Consider the following 18,265-nt stretch of genomic DNA (forward strand, 5'->3'; position numbering starts at 1 on the left):
GGACTATAAATGGAGTTTTTCAAGTGGTTCCGATTTGTTACAATCGTTCTTATTAGACCCCGTTTTGTTTTTCTTTCGTTTTCACCAAAAAAATTGCTTCACTTTAAAATTAGAGTTAATTACATTTGTACTCTCTAGTTTAGGTACCATTTCAACCTCTTACCTCAAATTACAGTTTGCACCCCCTCCTGTTAGTCGCTTCGTTTTATAAATTCATTGATATGTCATTGTAAACACGAAAAGTTCCTGAAACAAGAAACAAGAATACCGTGTACAAAATATATTTTATGTTTAATGATTTTGGGGTTACAATATCTTTGTAATTTGATCCTCTGATTCTATCTTCGTAGGGTGTAGGTTTGTGGATGAGCTGTTGATCCAAAGGGCCGTCGGGGCTTGATCTAGGGATGAACAGTTGATGAACGGATCTTCGAGGGCTTTTGAGCTTGATCTTGAAGACTGGGTGTATGGATTTCTTCAAGAGGCCGTCGGGGCTTGATCTTGAGGGTTGATGGATGAGCGGATCTTCAAGGGCTTTTGGGCCTAATCTTGAAGACTGAGTGTATGGATTTCTTCAAGAGGCCGTCGGGGCTTGATCTTGAGGGTTGATGGATGAGCGGATCTTCAAGGGCTTTTGGGCCTAATCTTGAAGACTGATTGGATGTGTGGATTTGTTGAGGTTGTTGATCCAAAGGGCCGTTGGGGCTTGATCTTAGGACGAACGGATGATGAACACTTTCTTTAAGGGGCCGTCGGGGCTTGATCTTGAGTCGGCGGAAGTTCTTCAAGGGCCGTTGGGGCTTGACCTTGAAGGAGGATTTGACGAAGAACGAAGAGTGTTTTCTTGATCCTTCGGGATTTGCTTGAGAGCTTTAGAGTTTCAAGGCTTCAAGGTTTTGGTGTGATGTAAATTCCCTTCTTTCTTTCTTCTTCTTCCTTTCTCCCCTTCTTCCTTTCTTTTTTTTTTTTTTCTAAATGAATGCCTTGGCTTCCTATTTATAGAATTCCAAAACTTGATTTTTGGATTTAAATAATCAGATGAAATAAATCATTTCTGCCAGATATTGACACGTGTCCTATTTGATGACCTTTCCAATTTATTTCGATTTTTCGTTGAGTCACACGCTACATGTGAAATTTATGTGACACGTGAGCGTTGAAATTTTAATTATTGGTTAACATTCATTTCACCGAAATTTCGATGTCTACAAATGCCCCCACTTCAAGGCGCGTCGTTGACATGTGCTTGTCATGTGTAGAAGATGCGTTTTGAAGTCCCTTAATGTAGATGTCAACCCAAGGGCCGTCGAGGCTTGATCTTGTATTGAGCTGGAAATTTCTTCAAGGGCCATCGAGGCTTGATCTTGAGTTCGACTGGAAGATTTTCTGGTTTCCTCCAATCGTTGATTTTCCACAAGCTTAATCTTGAACTGGGCTGGAAGATTTTTTTTTTTTTTTTGGTCTCCTCCGAAGGTCTGAACTTACTCCTTTTATCTGGAGTTGAATTTGATTCAAGGGTGGTGAACACTTGATTTTGAATCGGACTTGTGATTTCTTCAAGGGCCATTGAGGCTTGATCTTGAACTGGGCTGGAGGATTCTTCTGGTCTCCTCCGCTCGTTGATTTTCCTTTGTGCTACTCTTGAACTGGGCAGCAGGATTCTTTTGGTCTCCCCCCGAAGGTCTACGAGCGGTTTCAGGATATGGCAGGCAAGTACGAGGTGGAGGTGCTGACCTGTTTCTTTGTTCAATCTTTCCAATTCGTATTGAATACGAATCGGAAAGATTGAAGTTTCCTTGTCCCTTCTCTGGCAGTGTATCAACCGTTGAAGATGACTACTCGAGAGCAATACTAGGTAAGCAATCAGGAATAGATTCCAGGTAGTCGGTTCCAGATCGGAAGACTGACTCCAAGTGCCGGCTGATTGCTTCTTTCACTTTGCCATGCGAGTAAGAACAAGGACAAAGGAAAAGACAGGGAAAAAGCATGATATGAGATACCTTTGCTTTCGAAGAAGCAGCGAATGAATCAACACATATATTTGTTGTGCTTGTCTCCACATGCTTCGATGTATCATTTTCACTTGCCTTACTTGCTCCCCTTTGCAGAAGTGGTATTTCCTTATGCAGGTTTAGCATCTTCTCTTGTAGTATTTGTCCTCCGATGCAGGAGTTGAATGCAACCTTTGCATTTAAATGGTGCTTCACTTCTTGGTGGCAACTGGTTTGAGTGGAGGTTCCGACATATTGCTTTCTCTGTCCTTGTCTTGGCAGGTGAGAACAAGGGCAAAGGAAAAGATAAGGAAAAAGCATGATATGAGATACCTTTGTTTTCGCCCTTGATGATATGAGATACCTTTGCTTTTGAAGAAGCGGTGAATGAATCAGCACATGCTTCAATCTATCGTTTCCTCCTGGGTCATCTGTACTCCAGGCATCTGGTATCTTCAAAGGTTGAATAAGTTTTCTCAAAGGAAGAAGAAGAATTGTGTATTTCGAGAGGCTTTGCTGGGAGTGCGCCCTCAGAGGTGAGGAAGAGTTGGGCATTTTCTTCAGGTCTGCCTTGCCATAAGAGACGAAGGTCGACACATATAGGGATTTCTTAATAGCAAGTGGTGGTACCGTTCTTTTACCCTTGTCGACAAACGTCTCTTCGATATCTGAACGACGCCTCTTCGATTTCTGAACGACGCCTCTTCGATTTCTGAACGAGCGCCACTTTTGACAAAGTTGCACGCGTTTTCTGAAAAGCAGAGAAAGCGTCGCCGAACTTTGCGCTTGTCGGCTAAAGACGTGTAGTTACGATGATGGCCTCCACGTGTTCTCGACTTTGTCAGATATCTTTTGACAAAGTTGAACGCATTTTCTGAAAAGCCGCGAACGCGTCGCCGAACTTCACGCAGGAAAATCCGGATTTTTGAATCGGTGGTCGTGTCACTTGGCTTTTTACAGAGGTATCGATCACTCCAACATACACACTCTGAAAATTGCCCATTCTTGAAAATCGTCTCCGGCCTTTTGAGAATTATCTTCATCCACCCATTCTCTCTGAACACCTTTGAAAAAATGACTAACTCATCGAACCTTTGCTTAGATTTGAGTCTCAGCAGCGATCCGGTTGCACCCGGTCAAGGTAATGTATGGCGCCCTTCTTTTTTATCTTCTAACGGTCCTCTTACAGGTGAAGACTCCGTGATGCAGGACGCCACAACAGCTACAATAGTAGCTAGGAACCTCCTCACTCCAAAAGATAGTAGGCTGCTGTCAGGACGGTCCGATGAGTTGGCCGTTCAAGAGTCCCTCGCTCTCAGCGTTCAGTGTGCAGGCTCTGTGTCCAACATGGGCCAACGCCTACTTGCTCGCTCCCGTCAGGTTGAATCGTTGATGGCAGAGGTGGAAAGTCTCAAGCAAGAGATCAAGCAGCTGAAGTATGAGAATAGAAGTTTGCACGTGCTTGCAAACAACTATTCGACGGGCATGAAGATGAAGCTTGATGAGCTGCAAGAATCTGAAGGTCGGATTCAAAGTGATCGTCAAAGGTTTTCGTCTTTCCTCCAGAGGCACCTTTTTCCTGGGTCTTCCAGCGTTTGGCCAAGTATTGAGGCCTGGAATGCTCTAGTTTCAATGCCTCCCGCTCCGATGCCTTCTGCTCCGATGCCTTCCGCTTCTAGAGTTTTGCCAAGTAATGGGGCTTCACGTGAACATCCTTTGTGAAAGCTCCATCTTTTTTTTTTTTTTTGTACACACTTGTAATTTCTTAGAGATTAATGGACATGTTTTATTTTATTCAGTGTATTGTGCTAAGTACAGATAAAACATATACATCACCGTCCATCATCATTCCTTTTTATTTTATTTTATTATTTATTATTATTATTATTTTTTTTTTTTTTTTTTGACTTTTCTTTGCTTTCGGTGGCACTGATCCACCATTCGTTTATATATATATTTCAGATGGTGCCAGAAGCACCATCATTGTTTTTTTCTTTCTTTTTATTATATATATATTTTTTTTTTCTTTTTGCACATGATTCCAGAAGCACCATCATTGTTTTTATTATATATATATATATATATATATATATATATATTTTTTTTTTTTTTTTTTTTTTTTTTTGGGATGGTGCTGTCCATCCAGATTCCATCATTTTTTTTTTTCTTTATATGGTGATCTGCAAGGCTGAGTTTGTGGGTGAAAACCCAGGCCGAGTCCGAGAGAAGACGGAGGAAATCTTTGGGTGTGAGTTGACAAACTTTGATTTTGTCAATCACATTCAAAGGCAGCAGCAGAGGCAAGCAGACGGATGAGATCTTTGGGTGTGAGTTGACAAACTTTGATTTTGTTGATCACATTCAAAGGCAGCAGCCATGGCGGAGGTGCAGAAGCAGCCAGAGCTTGAAGTAGTGCAAAGCGTCGAGCTTCATGATCGGCTAGTCGTTTGACAGCGGTCACTGAAGTTCTTCGCCGATTTTGACCACGGTGGCCAAAATGAAGCTGAGGGACTTGCAGGCGAGGAGCTGCATGGATGGAGAGGAAGAAGTGCCTTGTCGTGTCCCGTCACTTTCTCTTAACCTCTCTTACTGACTTCATGTTCTTTTGTTGCAGAAAAAAGGGAGCAGAGCTCTTGGATTTGATTGGAAATTCACCGGGTGGTTTAGACCATTGATCAGGACAGTACCACTGAAGTGAAGGTGCTTGCTCATCGGAGAAGAAGCTACAAGCCTCCTCACTGCTAAAGAAGTTGTGCTCCTCCACCTTCACGGAAGGCTGATAGCTCTTTTGGAACGGAAAGCAGTTCATTGACGATGATGACGGCAAGGACGACGAACAACAGTTGAATTTGAGTGAAGTGGAAGCCGGTAAGGGGAATCTTGGGGTGGAATCGGATGAACTTGGATTTGAATGCACGCGGATGGTGTCGTTTTTGCTTTGGAATGCGTGGCAGGGTCTTGATGAAGCGTCGCCGTGCAAGGCAAGCAGCAAAGTCCATACTGTTGAGGTTGAAGAAAAAGGCGATGTGCGACTCTATCAAGAAGTTCCTCTCTCAGGCCAGAGATTCCCTCTTCTTCACACCAAACTTGGCGATCTTGAGGCTCCTGTTCAGACACATCTTGAATCAACGTGGCAGGATGCCCATCCAATGATGCCGTAACTAAGTCACTCGCCAAGTCGAGACTCAGCGAGTTCTTGAGCGACGAGATGGCCTCAGACACGTTCCGGCTCAGCCTCTGCAGCTTCTTCTGCTTCCCGCTTTGAGATGTTTACAAGTATGGAACCAACATGCTCAAATGGATCTTCGCTAGCTTCATCTGAAGATCTACAAAATGATCTCACAAGCTTCATAACATAGAGCCCTTGCATCTTCTCGTCTCCAGTCTGAATTTTGTGAAAGATTAACAAGAGCTTTCGCTGCAGGTTCCACGACCTCCTTGTTTCCGGCTACGAGACGAGATAACGAAGGAAGCAGAATCTTCGAATAATTGCCCAAAGACTGCAGGCCGTCGTCGGAGCCGGTTAGCCCCCGAACGATATCAACAGCTGCCTTTGTCACTGCTGGAGATGGAGAGGATAGAAATCCCACTAGCTCTTCCAGTTCCGTCGCCATTGTTGTCGAAGAACAAGAAGAAGAGTTGGAAGATCCAATCTCATTTAGACCGTGCGATCGGAGCAGTGGCTTGGTGGTGCTGGTGTCCCTGTGGCTGTTGTTGGATGAGTTGACTTTGAAGCCGGACTCGGAGCTAGTGAAGGAGGGAGAGTCGCCGCCACCGTCTCCGGAGAAGTAGTGGCCTCGTAGGTGCTGCGGCGGAATTGGAATTCGAATGAGCGGCGGAAGAGTTTCTGTGGCTGTTGTTTCCGAGGTGCCAACAACATTCACATTGGAAGCTGACAGCAATGGTATCTCTAATCTGCTCTGGACTGTCCAGATCGGGATGAAAGGATGATACCGACAATCAGGCCATACAAAGCCAAAGCTTCGGCAAAGATGAGAATCAGAATCATGCCAACAAAAAGCTTTGGCTGTTGTGCGTTCGCCCTAACACCGGCATCGCCAACGATGCCGATGGCCATTCCGGCGGAAAGTCCGGCGAGTCCACAAGCCAGACCGGAGGAGAGGTGGGCGTACCCATCGAAGAGGTAGTAAGATTTGGCCTTTGGGTTAATTCCAGTACTGATAATCACAGCAATGATCAAACTGTAGATACCCAACACTCCCGCCATAACAACCGGAACAATCGACTTCATCAGCAGCTCCGGCCTCATCACCCCCATCGACGCCACGCCCACGCCGCTCTTCGCCGTGCCGTACGCCGCTCCCATACAGGAGAAGACGAGGGCGGCCGCCGCGCCAAGGAAGCCGAAGAACGGTGCCGTTTCGTCGCCGCTGAAGGTGGATGGCGCCATCTTTTCGGTGTTCCGATTAGCGATTGGGGTTGGAGTTTCTCAGATTTGGGAAATTTCTGATCGCGGAGATTGGAGAGAGAGAGAGAGAGAGTCGGGCCTGGATTTGGGTATATGGGCCTTCGTCCTCAACACAACAATCCAGCCCACCATTTTGGGCTTGTCAACATTTTGCTTCCTCTTCTTTTTTTTTTTTTTTTTTTTTTTTTTTTTTTTTAGTAGAGAATATATATTTTTTTCTAATACATAGTAACATATGTATTTTTTTTTTTTTTTTTAGTAGAGAATATATATATTTTTTCTAATACATAGTAACATATGTATTTTTTTTTCTTTCTTTTTTTTTTTTTTTTTTTTTTTTCTTTTGTAATAAAATTGACTTTCTTTAATGAAACATTTATTTATTTATTTTGATGTGACTGTACTTGAAGTTTTGAAGTTTCAAGTTGCCTACGTACTCTTCCAACGAAGAGATCAAGTCATAACGTAGTTCAAATGAGTGATGGTTTTGATGATGATTTTGCCGTACACAGTTTATGCTCTTGCGGGCTAGGAGCGTTTGATGCCGTTTGCAGTTTCAGCTCATGCAGACAAGGAGCTTTTGGTGCCGTTTGCAGTTTCAGCTCATGCAGGCAAGGAGCTTTTGGTGTCGCCTTTTATGCTCGTGCAGACCAGGAGCTTTTGATTGTCGCCTTTTAGGCTCGTGCGAACGAGGAGCGTTTGGAATTTGTCAAACGATCTTAGAGAGGCATTCCTTGCAATCTTTATAGCAAGGAGCCTTGACTGAGTGATTGAAGAAGTCTTATGGGAAGAAATCGCGCATCGTAATGGCAACGGACGATCTTTGTGTCATAACTTCATCATCCTCAACACTCTCATGTAGCTTTGAAGGTTGACGGTAGCTGCTTTGCCCCCTTTCCGATTGGTGAACTTGTGGAGGAGACCTATGTTTCTTGTGCATTTTCTTTGGAGTGACATAAGTCCATCCTTCAACTTCACTTCACTTGACCGACATGGTCTTGGAGCATGCCCCCAGCGGTTGAGGTGAAGATTTTGAGTTCAAAGAGCCAGAAGTGGCGGTGGTATAGTTTGACTTCACCACATCATTAAGATCTAGCTCGATGATCCCTTTCTGAGCCAACTTCATGATGAGATCTTTTAGCACAAAGCACTTTTCCGTCGGATGACCAATGAAGCGGTGGAATTTACAGTACCTTGGACTGTCAGTACGGTTCATATCTTCCGGCCGTTTACACTCAGGTAGGTCGATCACCTTTTTTTCCAGCAAGTCATCTAACATGGCAACCACGTCAGAGTCGGGGAATGGATAAGTCTTCTCCTCAAGCTCCTTCAAAGTGCGTCTACGTATCTCTTGATCACGAAAAGCTTCGGTTTGAATCACCTTGCCTCGTGTATGGATTTTGACTGGAGTTGTGTTGACCGTCATTGCTTCATTGGTGGGTTTCCACGCAGCTTTATCCACCTTGGGCCCCAAAACTTTGTCATTCTTGTAGTCGGCGATCTGTTCTTTCTTCCCATGACGGGTGATGCTTAACTCTATATCATGGGCGCGGGTGGCTAACTCCTCAAATGTTCGTGGTTTGATGCCTTGAAGGATGTAGTGTAGTCCCCACTGCATACCTTGAACGCACATCTCGATGGCGGAGGTTTCAGAAAGCCGATCTTTGCAATCCAGGCTTAATGAACGCCATCTATTTATGTAGTCGATGACAGGTTCATCTCTCCACTGTTTCGTACTGGTCAGCTCTAGCATGCTTACAGTACGACGAGTGCTGTAGAAACGGTTGAGGAATTCCCTTTCTAGCTGGTCCCAACTGTTGATAGACTCAGGTTCGAGGTCAGTGTACCAGTCAAAAGCGTTACTTTTCAGCGAACGCACGAACTGTTTGACGAGGTAGTCTCCCTCTGTCCCAGCATTGTTGCAAGTTTCAATGAAATGGGCGACATGTTGCTTCGGGTTGCCTTTTCCATCGAACTGCATGAATTTTGGGGGCTGATAACCCCTTGGCATCTTCAAAGCATCAATCTTCTTGGAGTAAGGCTTTGAGTACAGTACGGAGTCGTGCGAGCTTCCTTCGTACTGTGTCTTGATAGTGCTGGCGATCATCTCCTGTAGCTGCTGGATAGAGAGAGATCCCATGGATGCCATTGCTTGGTCTAGCTTCGGCTTCTCTTCAACTTTCTCCGCTGGTGGCTCCTCTTCTTCGTCGTCTTCTTTCTTTAATAGGCCAATATTTGGGTCGACTTTCACGTCGGGCAGCGCATCTAGTTGGTTGACAAGTGCGGCAATCTGCAAGTCCTTCTCTTCCACAGTCCGTGTGAGCTTTACGATTGCTTCATTCATCTGAGCTAGCTGTTCCTCGATTGAAGTTGCTCCAGTGGTCATGACTTGCATGGTTGTACTGCCGCTTGGATCAGGGTCGGAGAGTAGGGACTCTGAGTATTTCCTCGGGCTTTCGTCTTCTTTACCTTCTTGAACCGTGATGTAGAAAACATCTTGGATCTCCTCTTCAGTGCCGTTTTGTTGGGTTTGTTGGCATGAAGATTTGCTAGTGTGGACGATGATGCGCCTCCTTACCTTCAGTGGTCCTTTTGTGTCGACCTCTAGGATTGCTTGGCGCTTCATCCTTGAAGGAATCAAGCTTCGAGCATCGTCTTTTTCTCCTAACCCATCGAGCTTTTCTTCCTTTGATGTTGTCTTCCTCTTTCCAAAAGGCTTACCATTATCTTCAAGTCTTTCTGAAGCTGATCGTCGCAGAGGAGAGATAGCTGTGTTGCTTTGTTTCTTAGGCTTTAACAACCTTTCAAAAACAGAGCTTTGGGATGTCGGCGCGTTAAGCCTCTTGAAGACAAAGGTTGGGTCTTGACCACCAATGCGATTAAGCACTGAAGTTCTGGAGCTTGAATGGCTCATCCTATCGAAGACCGACGTCCGAGGGGAGGGTTTAGGCTCTTCTTGGTCTTGTTCAATGCTCACGCTGATGTGTTGAGCGCTAGCTTTCTTCATTTTGCTTGAAATCTTCACGGGTGCATTTGGTGTGAAGCCAAGTCCAGCCTTGTTGTTGTCAACTCCATAATCATGCTCCTTCAACTTCTTTTGAGTCTCGGTGAGGTCGCGATCTTTGTCGTTGACGGTGTTTGAAACCTTCTTTCCAAGATTTGAAGGGGAAGCAAAGTCATGCCTAGCCTTTGACATGAGTTCGTAGGCATTTGGGTTGAAGCCTTCTTCGGTCCTCTTAGTTAGAAGAGAGCTTGGTTTCACTATGACACCATGTTGCGCCTTCAGACGGTTGATGAGTCCGGCGGTTTGCAAGTTTTTCTCCTCTGCAGTCTTTATCAGCCTTGCAATTGTTTCCTTCATCTGAACCAGCTGTTTTTCAATGGAGGTAGTGCCGATAGTCATGACTTGTTCTTTGTCTGAAGCCATGGACTGTGCTTGAATATCTTGAACGGAGACAGAGATGAGAGGTAGGGATAGTCCCACTGGGCGTGCCAAATTTGTAAACACGAAAAGTTCCTGAAACAAGAAACAAGAATACCGTGTACAAAATATATTTTATGTTTAATGATTTTGGGGTTACAATCTCTTTGTAATTTGATCCTCTGATTCTATCTTCGTAGGGTGTAGGTTTGTGGATGAGCTGTTGATCCAAAGGGCCGTCGGGGCTTGATCTAGGGATGAACAATTGATGAACGGATCTTCGAGGGCTTTTGAGCTTGATCTTGAATACTGGGTGTATGGATTTCTTCAAGAGGCCGTCGGGGCTTGATCTTGAGGGTTGATGGATGAGCGGATCTTCAAGGGCTTTTGGGCCTAATCTTGAAGACTGAGTGTATGGATTTCTTCAAGAGGCCGTCGGGGCTTGATCTTGAGGGTTGATGGATGAGCGGATCTTCAAGGGCTTTTGGGTCTAATCTTGAAGACTGATTGGATGTGTGGATTTGTTGAGGTTGTTGATCCAAAGGGCCGTTGGGGCTTGATCTTAGGACGAACGGATGATGAACACTTTCTTTAAGGGGCCGTCGGAGCTTGATCTTGAGTCGGCGGAAGTTCTTCAAGGGCCGTTGGGGCTTGACCTTGAAGGAGGATTTGACGAAGAATGAAGAGTGTTTTCTTGATCCTTCGGGATTTGCTTGAGAGCTTTAGAGTTTCAAGGCTTCAAGGTTTTGGTGTGATGTAAATTCCCTTCTTTCTTTCTTCTTCTTCCTTTCTCCCCTTCTTCCTTTCTTTTTTTTTTTTTTCTAAATGAATGCCTTGGCTTCCTATTTATAGAATTTCAAAACTTGATTTTTGGATTTAAATAATCAGATGAAATAAATCATTTCTGCCAGATATTGACACGTGTCCTATTTGATGACCTTTCCAATTTATTTCGATTTTTCGTTGAGTCACACGCTACATGTGAAATTTATGTGACACGTGAGCGTTGAAATTTTAATTATTGGTCAACATTCATTTCACCGAAATTTCGATGTCTACAGTCATACCTCTAGTTGTTAAGCTGTTTATTTGATCGTTAAATGATGGATTGGAAAAAATGTGCCAGAGATTGCACATCGAGATATACTCGGCTTGGTTGCTTTGAATTGAATATAACATATTGACAACCAGCTGCATCACCAAAGCCAGTGATTTTCTTGAAGACCTGTACAGCTTTTAGAGAATTGCTAATTTATACATTGAACCCTGAACTTTTACTATTTTCATTTGATTCATGTACTCAACAATGCTTTTATGTATCATATATTTTTCTTGTGTAATTAATTACAAATCAATCAAATCTATAAAAAGAATGAAGAGAAGACACTGATACAAGGAACTCATTTGAAAAGCTCACTCCCAAGAGTCACAGCACCTATCTCCTCATCAACTTCTATATGAAAATGGTTACTTTCTCTCCCCTGACGAATTCGTTCTAGCTCCTCCACAACAATCTGCATCTGCGGCCTTCGTTCGCTCCCATCTACACACATCAGTGCCAGCTCCATCATCTGTTTTGCAGTTTGCCTTGACATGTCACCTAATGTTTTATCAACAAATCTGTCTAAATCCTTGCAATCCTTCGCCTACAAAAGCAAACAGAACTTGATTAGAAATGAAAATAGTCTGTGCTTCGCCTTGTTGCTTTCTCCTATTGTTTACAGTTGTCACATAAGCAGATTTTAAGAACGAACAAAAGAATTACTTCTTTGTATGACAAACTTGTAAGAACGAATAGTCAGTGAAGTTTCACACCTACGCATAAATGCATATATAATGATGAAAGCATGTAAATGCTAGAGTGAATGCATTTTTCAGAACCGATGACTCATTCTCCCTCTCCACGAACTTTTGATCAACTTCGTTCAGGATGTACTAGGATTTTCTCTCTACTACATCTCTCGCACACTCTAAAACCTTCATTCTTTCTTTAAAAGCTCTCCAATTACGCCACTTGATCTGATCCGAAAAGGATAAGAACAACCTGCAAGCTCCTCTAGAATCTTGAGAATGTACATTAAATTAGAGAGAGCTTCAGCTATCATTTTGCTTGCCTTAGAGAAGTGAAGTGTCCATCCACATAAAGACGTGTGGAGTGCAAGAGTGTAGATGGGGTGGCGTTTGGCATCAAACAACAGACAAGTTCCTGATGGCCTATACCTAAAAGGTAAAGACTGGGGAAATAAGAAGTTATCGTTAGGGCAAGATAGAGATAGACACCTGCAATATTAAATTATCCCCCGAGTTCAACTGGTTTCTTGCATTCGCTTCACGTCCACTGATCAATTCCAGTAAGAAGACCCCGAAACTGTACACGTCACTTCTCTCTGAAAACTTCTTTGATGAATCCAACCTTTACAAAAAGTAAGGAGTAGATTAGATTGGACATCATCAACAAATTCAGTCTAAACAGAACTACCGTAGTTCTATAATGAACGAGATCTGAAGGTTTTTCTTCAATCAAATTAGTCAACTTAAAATTCGAAGCAACTTCCACTATAAGAACTAGAGGCATAACTTGATGAAGCACTCAGAAGCAGATTGTTACTAGCTGCTCAATGTAGTACTAGAAGAAAGTTAAATCATACAGTAATACAATCAACTTCTAATCTTGATCGTTTGGCACTCAACTGAATATAGAACTCGACATAATCAAGGTACTGTTCAGTGTTAGATTGTTTTCACCAATCTAGACTGCTTAACGTGCGAAAATGACCTGCAACGAATTAACAGGGGAATCTTTGGTGAATAAGTTGGTGGAGGAGGAAACTTACTCTTATATTCCTCACAGGCAATTCTTGCATATCAAGCGATCTTGATCATTAGTGACAAATAGCATTACAGGCACAAAGAGGTGGTATCCACATCCTACAATCTAGCATACAGACTTAGCACTTTAAGGATAGATTACATACTCTGGGTCAAGAAAGCAATCTACGGCTGAAGATGAGCCAGCATGATGACCCACTAGCAATTTGGTTAGTCCATAATCAGACACCTTGGCAGTAATGCTTTCGTCCAGTAGAACATTGCTTGTACAAAAATGCATGTGCAGAAGAGGAGGCACCAAACTGTGAAGGTGCGCAAGTCCTTTTGTGCAAAATATACGAAAGAGGAAATTCAATTATTTAATGCAAAAGATAAAGACTTGCACAGGAACATGAAGCAGGTGGTGTACCTTTGGCTGCACCCAAAGCAATCGATAGCCTTTGCTTTATGCCCAACTTTCCAATAGGTAAACCTTCAGCATCTGCATAATATGTTGTTAAAGAGGGGGAGAGAGAGAGAACGAAAGAGAGTGGGAGAGAGAGAGAGAGTACCGTATAGATGATTCCCAACATTTCCATTTGGAAGATAGTCATATACAAGTAACTGTTGAGTAGCATCTTGACAATAACCAATAAGCCTGAGAATATGCATGTGGTTGACACGAGCTACGTGCTTTACCTGTATCACATCAAGAGAAGTCAGAATACTCAGAAGTTGCTGCCAAATCATTTTCTGGGCACTACCTCACTAAGAAAGTCATGCTTTACTAGATAAGAAATTTGAATAGGCACTTGCGTACCTCATGAAAGAAATACTGAGTTGGGGCATGTAGGCGTCTCTTGACAGCCACAATAGTTCCATCTTGGAGCAATCCCTTGTAGACCAAACCAAATCTACCTTGGCCTATGATATTAATTTCATTGAAATTGCGCGTTGCTTGCTCCAGTTCCAATATTGTGAGTTGCCTCAAGTTTGGTGCACTGTATGGAGAATGAGCAACGGCGTAGGGAGATGTGTCCCCTCTTTCCCACTGAACTGAAAGAAATCAAAGAAGGAACCAATTCACCAAAATTACCCAGTAAGCCAAACCACAACCTTAACAGATAAAACACCATTTAATATTCTTGTACAACATTATCAATCAAGCATGAAACAACTTCGCATCATTTTCAGTCACATCATACTGTTACATCTGTAATCTTTTCAACGTACACTGGAACTGAATTTTATAAGACGCACCACATAATGCCAACTTTGGACCATCTAGCTAGGAGGATTCCACCATTTTTTTTTTTTTTTTACTGGGTTAATTAGAATGCAAGGTGGTTAAATACAGATAATCCAAACACATGGATGTTTTGCTCCCTTTCGTAGAACAAGCAAGTTGATTTATCTTGAGGACCTCAATTTGAGAAAGGCATGTCCGTATTGTACCAACGTGGTGTGTGTGGCCAGAAACTCATTACTTACCCCAGTGCTGCTTCAATTTTGAAGCCTTCAAAACAATGTCTATAAAATTGTATTGCTCATCATTTGACTAACAAGAATATGCAATGCAAGGAATCCACAGAATTCTTTGGCTAATGACCAATGCAGTTAGATGTTTGCCTAATTTGAGTCATTTTACATCCTTTCAGGGTCTGAAAATTCCTCAAATGGTTACGAGCCAACTTACCAGTGGGTGATGGTGCAGATGATACTGTCTCAGATGTTCGCCTAGTTAATCTTTTTACACGCATCAAGCAGATGTAAACGAGCATCACTATGATAATCACAAGCAGGGTGGCAACAACTCCACCAGTAATTGCTGCAATTTTCCGTTTTGATGAATGGTTGCCACGAACTTCTTCCACAGGTGTGAGTGTTGGAGTACCGTTATCCCCATCAACTATGGCTTCTATCCTCCTGCTTCTTGGGTTATGGTGCTCTTTTCGTAGTTGAATTGAAGAGTGTGTAACGAAAAGTCTTGGAGCAAAAGGTGGCAAACTGACTGCGTTAGTCCACAAAGAAACTGAACAGATTCCAGAAAACCTGTTGAAGCATAACATCTAACATACTTCTTACATGATTACAGAAATATAATCAATTTGTTCGCTTGCATCTTATATTAATGCTATGAAGGCAACAATTGTTCTACTCTGATTTTTTTTAATGAATCATCATATACTATTTACTTCTACATATGACAGAATGCACTGCTAGAGAGAGAGAGAGAGAGAGAGATCTTACAGAGGATAAATGCAAGGGTCCTTCAGTTTGTGACAGTTGACAATTTTCCATTGTCTTAGACAAGAACATCTTCCAATTCGACTATCAAACAGTTGAGGACTTCCGCCTCCGCTCTTAAAAGTTAGTAGAGCTTCAGCTAGATATTTCAGAGAGGGAAAAAAGAATAAGAAATCAGCATTCTTCCAAATGCGAATCGCAATGAAGATTAAGCAAAGCATGTTACTCAAAACCACAAGAAGTAAGAACATGACAGCCTAAACATCATGCACATTTTTGCGTCAATCGCATGCCTAGCCAAACCATTTCGGACATGAACAAGAAGTTGCAGCATAGCAGTTTAAAAGGGAATTCCGATATCCAAAACAATCTAAACACCGTGTACATATTCGAAGCAGCACCTTAAACATATGATTTCATCCTATGAGTCAAATAACAGTAGGAAAAATGGTTGCTTTTAGTTCTTACAGAAGAATCCATTCCATTCAAACAATATGCACAAGCAGATGTGGCAATAACGAAGTTGGATAGAGCAAAATGCTCCTACTCCGACTCAAGTTCGAATCCCGTTTCTGGCAGTTTAGATTAGATTAAAATATATAAAAAAGAACAAGCAAAGTGAGAGAAAAAGTACCATAAATTATGTAGCTTGTTCTGCTGGGTTCCAAAATCTGGATGAGAAGAAGCAGAGGCAGCTGTTGCCACCAGAACAAGCGCATTGTCAATAAGCCTCAACCCATTTGAAAATCCACCCCCCCCAAAAAAAAACAAACCACCCTGCAAATTTTAAACCAAACAAAACCCTAATCAGCCACTCAATCCAGATTCTCGAGACTTGAAGAACCCTCAAGGACCGACAGAACAGGCTGTCTTGTCTTTTGTGGGACCATTTGCTGTGTTTCTTGTACAACGGCTAAAATCCCAACATTGCATTCACACTTGGCAAACAAAATCACAAAAACCACACATCCCAAGAGATTCCCATGGGAATCGCAGAAACATCCACATGAAACAGTTCAAAACTTGGGAAATGTTCAAGTCCCAGAACCCAGATAGTGAATGATGATAATTGATAAGAAAGTGCTGTGCTTTTCCCTCGGGTTTTTCACTTTTCACCTTACGAAAAAAAAAGCAGCTTTTTCTGACAGGGCTTTTTACTTCTGCTGTTCAGAAAAATCTTAGGATTCTCGCGAAAGTAATGAGACCCCAAATTTCCAAATCTTTGCAGATTTTCGAATTTTTGATTGTTTCACAAGAAGAGTGTAAAACCAGTACTGATGCAGAAAAAGTTAGTCAACACAAAGCTAAAGTGTGACTAAATGGGCCTTCCCATCAATGTTAGAACATGTTATCCGTGAGAATCTTTTGCAAACTTTTTTTTTTTTTTCTTCTTCTACATGTCAAGGAAAATTAAATAAATAAATATAGATATATATAGTCCAGAGAGACGGAGAGAGAGGGACAAATAAAAAGCAGACATGCCCTGCAAAAATGAAGCTGAAGAGATTCATAGATTATGGAAAAAGCAGTTTATTTTGTTGCTGCCATAAGGCTTCAGCTTACCGGAGAATTCTTGTATTTTGAGTTTGTTGAGGTCCCTTGTGCAGGTTTACATTGGAAACAAGGACTTCCTCTCCCAGAAAAGCAGCTAAACACAGACATAATGAATGACATGACACACAAGACATGTTCCAAGTAGGTCCGGATGTTCCTATGCTATGACATAAGAACAGTTGTTCTTCAAAACCCCTCTTTGTTTTTGGGCCTCTTTCACATTTGTTGACAGTCTCAGACAACTGTAGAGCATTAAATTATTAATTTTTCAAATTTAAGAAAGTCAAATCATTGTTTGTGTTGCTTTATAGAGAATTAGAAATGATTTGGACAGTCATTATGTGAGATTTTAACTATTAATGCAAGCAAGTATTACAATGTATTAACGGTTGACAGTTATTCATGTACTTATAAACAAATATTACTTGCACAACTCTTTTATAGATTCATAAGAGGTTTTAGTTTTTAAGTGTTTGTCAACTTACGTAGAAACTAAGCATGTTGTGTGTACATTTTCATATGCCAATACATTTATTATATAGGGTGTTTGAGTCTACATGATATAAGTACACATGAGTCAATGAGAAGATGTGTCCCAACACTTACTTAAATAAGAGTGGAATTTCAGCTGATACAAGCTAATCTCATAACACATTAATGGCTGACAGTTATTCACGTGTGCATAGACAACGATTATAATGACCGAATTTTTTGACGAATTTTCTCTTTCCAAAGTAAGAACAAATTTGAGATTGTATTCTTTGCAAAGCAACAAACTTTTTTTTTTTGAACAATCAATATTATCTACACTAAGGAGGAGGAAGCGAGCTTAGCCTTACAATAGACCAGCAATAATTTAATTTAAATTCGCCTTTGGCGAGAATTGAACATACGACATCTCACTTACAAGTGAAGATGAATACTACTAGACTGCAGTACTAAAGTGGCAAAGCAACAAACTTCACTTTTTGAATTTGAAGAAGAAATTGCATGCAATTAGGACGTCAATATGGCACTAACCTACACCAATTAATCATGAGTAATGCCACTAGTTGCATGTAATAAAGTTTCTCTCATAAATTTGAGGTAGTTGTGTAACCAGATTATAATTTCTTCCAAGTTCCAACTTCTAACTTCCAACCCAAGTTATTATGGAATTCAACATCAAGACCGTAAAGATTTTTTGTTTAACCGGAATTTTCTACGGTGGTCTGATACTCCGGAGTACCATAGTACATTCTCATGTGTCATTGTGTATGTTTGTTCAGAAAGAGCTTATCTATGGGTCTACATAATACAAATACTAGTGAGTTTACGAGGAAGGAGGATTTTTGGGTACCAAGTCGTTGTCGGACTGGTCCTGCATAATCCTGCGGTTCATGGAGTCCAAAAGGTCCCACAACCAGCGACAGTCACATGACACTGGGTTGCTGTGCTGCCCAGCGTTGGCAGAGGGGACTCTAATCTCTATCCTTGTTTTGAAAAGTTGGTTTTTATGGAAAAATAAAATAAAATAAAAGAAGCACTCTTGTGACCTAGTCCTTTTCTTCCTTCATGCAAGCCTTATTCGGAGGCTATTAATATTTTTAACTATTTGAGTTGCAGATTTTTAATTTGGTAGTTCAGAAAGTTCATTTTACGTCTTCCCCATCTTCTCAATTTGGCTTGCGCAAAAACCGAAACGAAAGTAGCATCTTAAGTTTTCTAGCTGCTTTTGAAGTTTAGCTTTAAATTAACTTTCTCGTTCAACAACTTTATCAAACAGTCGAACAATTAAAACTTTTTTGAAAAATAAAAAGTTGTCCCAAATAATCA

At 41.8% G+C, this 18,265-nt stretch overlaps 3 protein-coding genes across 3 annotated transcripts; all 3 read right to left on the reverse strand.

The window, feature by feature from the left end:
* Positions 1–5,205: 5,205 nt before the first annotated feature.
* LOC137714316 (uncharacterized) lies at positions 5,206–5,605 on the reverse strand. Its single transcript, XM_068453556.1, has 2 exons — positions 5,426–5,605; positions 5,206–5,376 (listed from the first exon to the last, which is right to left on the reverse strand). The coding sequence occupies exons 1-2, from the start codon at positions 5,603–5,605 to the stop codon at positions 5,206–5,208; spliced, it is 351 nt and encodes a 116-aa protein (XP_068309657.1).
* A 254-nt stretch (positions 5,606–5,859) lies between these two features.
* On the reverse strand, positions 5,860–6,487 carry LOC137715912 (V-type proton ATPase subunit c1-like). Its single transcript, XM_068455273.1, has one exon. The coding sequence runs from the start codon at positions 6,400–6,402 to the stop codon at positions 5,902–5,904; it is 501 nt and encodes a 166-aa protein (XP_068311374.1). The 5' UTR covers positions 6,403–6,487; the 3' UTR covers positions 5,860–5,901.
* A 4,649-nt stretch (positions 6,488–11,136) lies between these two features.
* On the reverse strand, positions 11,137–16,558 carry LOC137714317 (probable serine/threonine-protein kinase PBL22). The gene is made up of 10 exons (XM_068453557.1): positions 16,460–16,558; positions 15,531–15,591; positions 14,900–15,035; positions 14,346–14,701; positions 13,470–13,705; positions 13,222–13,348; positions 13,080–13,151; positions 12,817–12,991; positions 12,122–12,254; positions 11,137–11,487 (listed from the first exon to the last, which is right to left on the reverse strand). Exons 1-10 carry the CDS (start codon positions 16,556–16,558, stop codon positions 11,242–11,244), a joined length of 1,641 nt encoding a protein of 546 aa, XP_068309658.1. The 3' UTR covers positions 11,137–11,241.
* Positions 16,559–18,265: the final 1,707 nt, after the last annotated feature.

Source organism: Pyrus communis, chromosome 14 (genome assembly GCF_963583255.1).
Source record: "Pyrus communis chromosome 14, drPyrComm1.1, whole genome shotgun sequence".
NCBI lineage: Eukaryota > Viridiplantae > Streptophyta > Magnoliopsida > Rosales > Rosaceae > Pyrus > Pyrus communis.

Coding starts and splice junctions, on each gene's coding strand:
- LOC137714317 (XM_068453557.1), bottom strand. CDS start 16,558: ATGTCTGTGTTTAGCTGCTTTTCTGGGAGAGGAAGTCCTTGTTTCCAA. Junction 15,592..16,459: donor CAAAATACAAGAATTCTCCG/GTAAGCTGAAGC, acceptor TGGTGGCAACAG/CTGCCTCTGCTTCTTCTCAT. Junction 11,488..12,121: donor GGGATAATTTAATATTGCAG/GTGTCTATCTCT, acceptor TTGCTTTTGTAG/GCGAAGGATTGCAAGGATTT.
- LOC137714316 (XM_068453556.1), bottom strand. CDS start 5,605: ATGGCGACGGAACTGGAAGAGCTAGTGGGATTTCTATCCTCTCCATCT. Junction 5,377..5,425: donor TCGTAGCCGGAAACAAGGAG/GTCGTGGAACCT, acceptor CACAAAATTCAG/ACTGGAGACGAGAAGATGCA.
- LOC137715912 (XM_068455273.1), bottom strand. CDS start 6,402: ATGGCGCCATCCACCTTCAGCGGCGACGAAACGGCACCGTTCTTCGGC.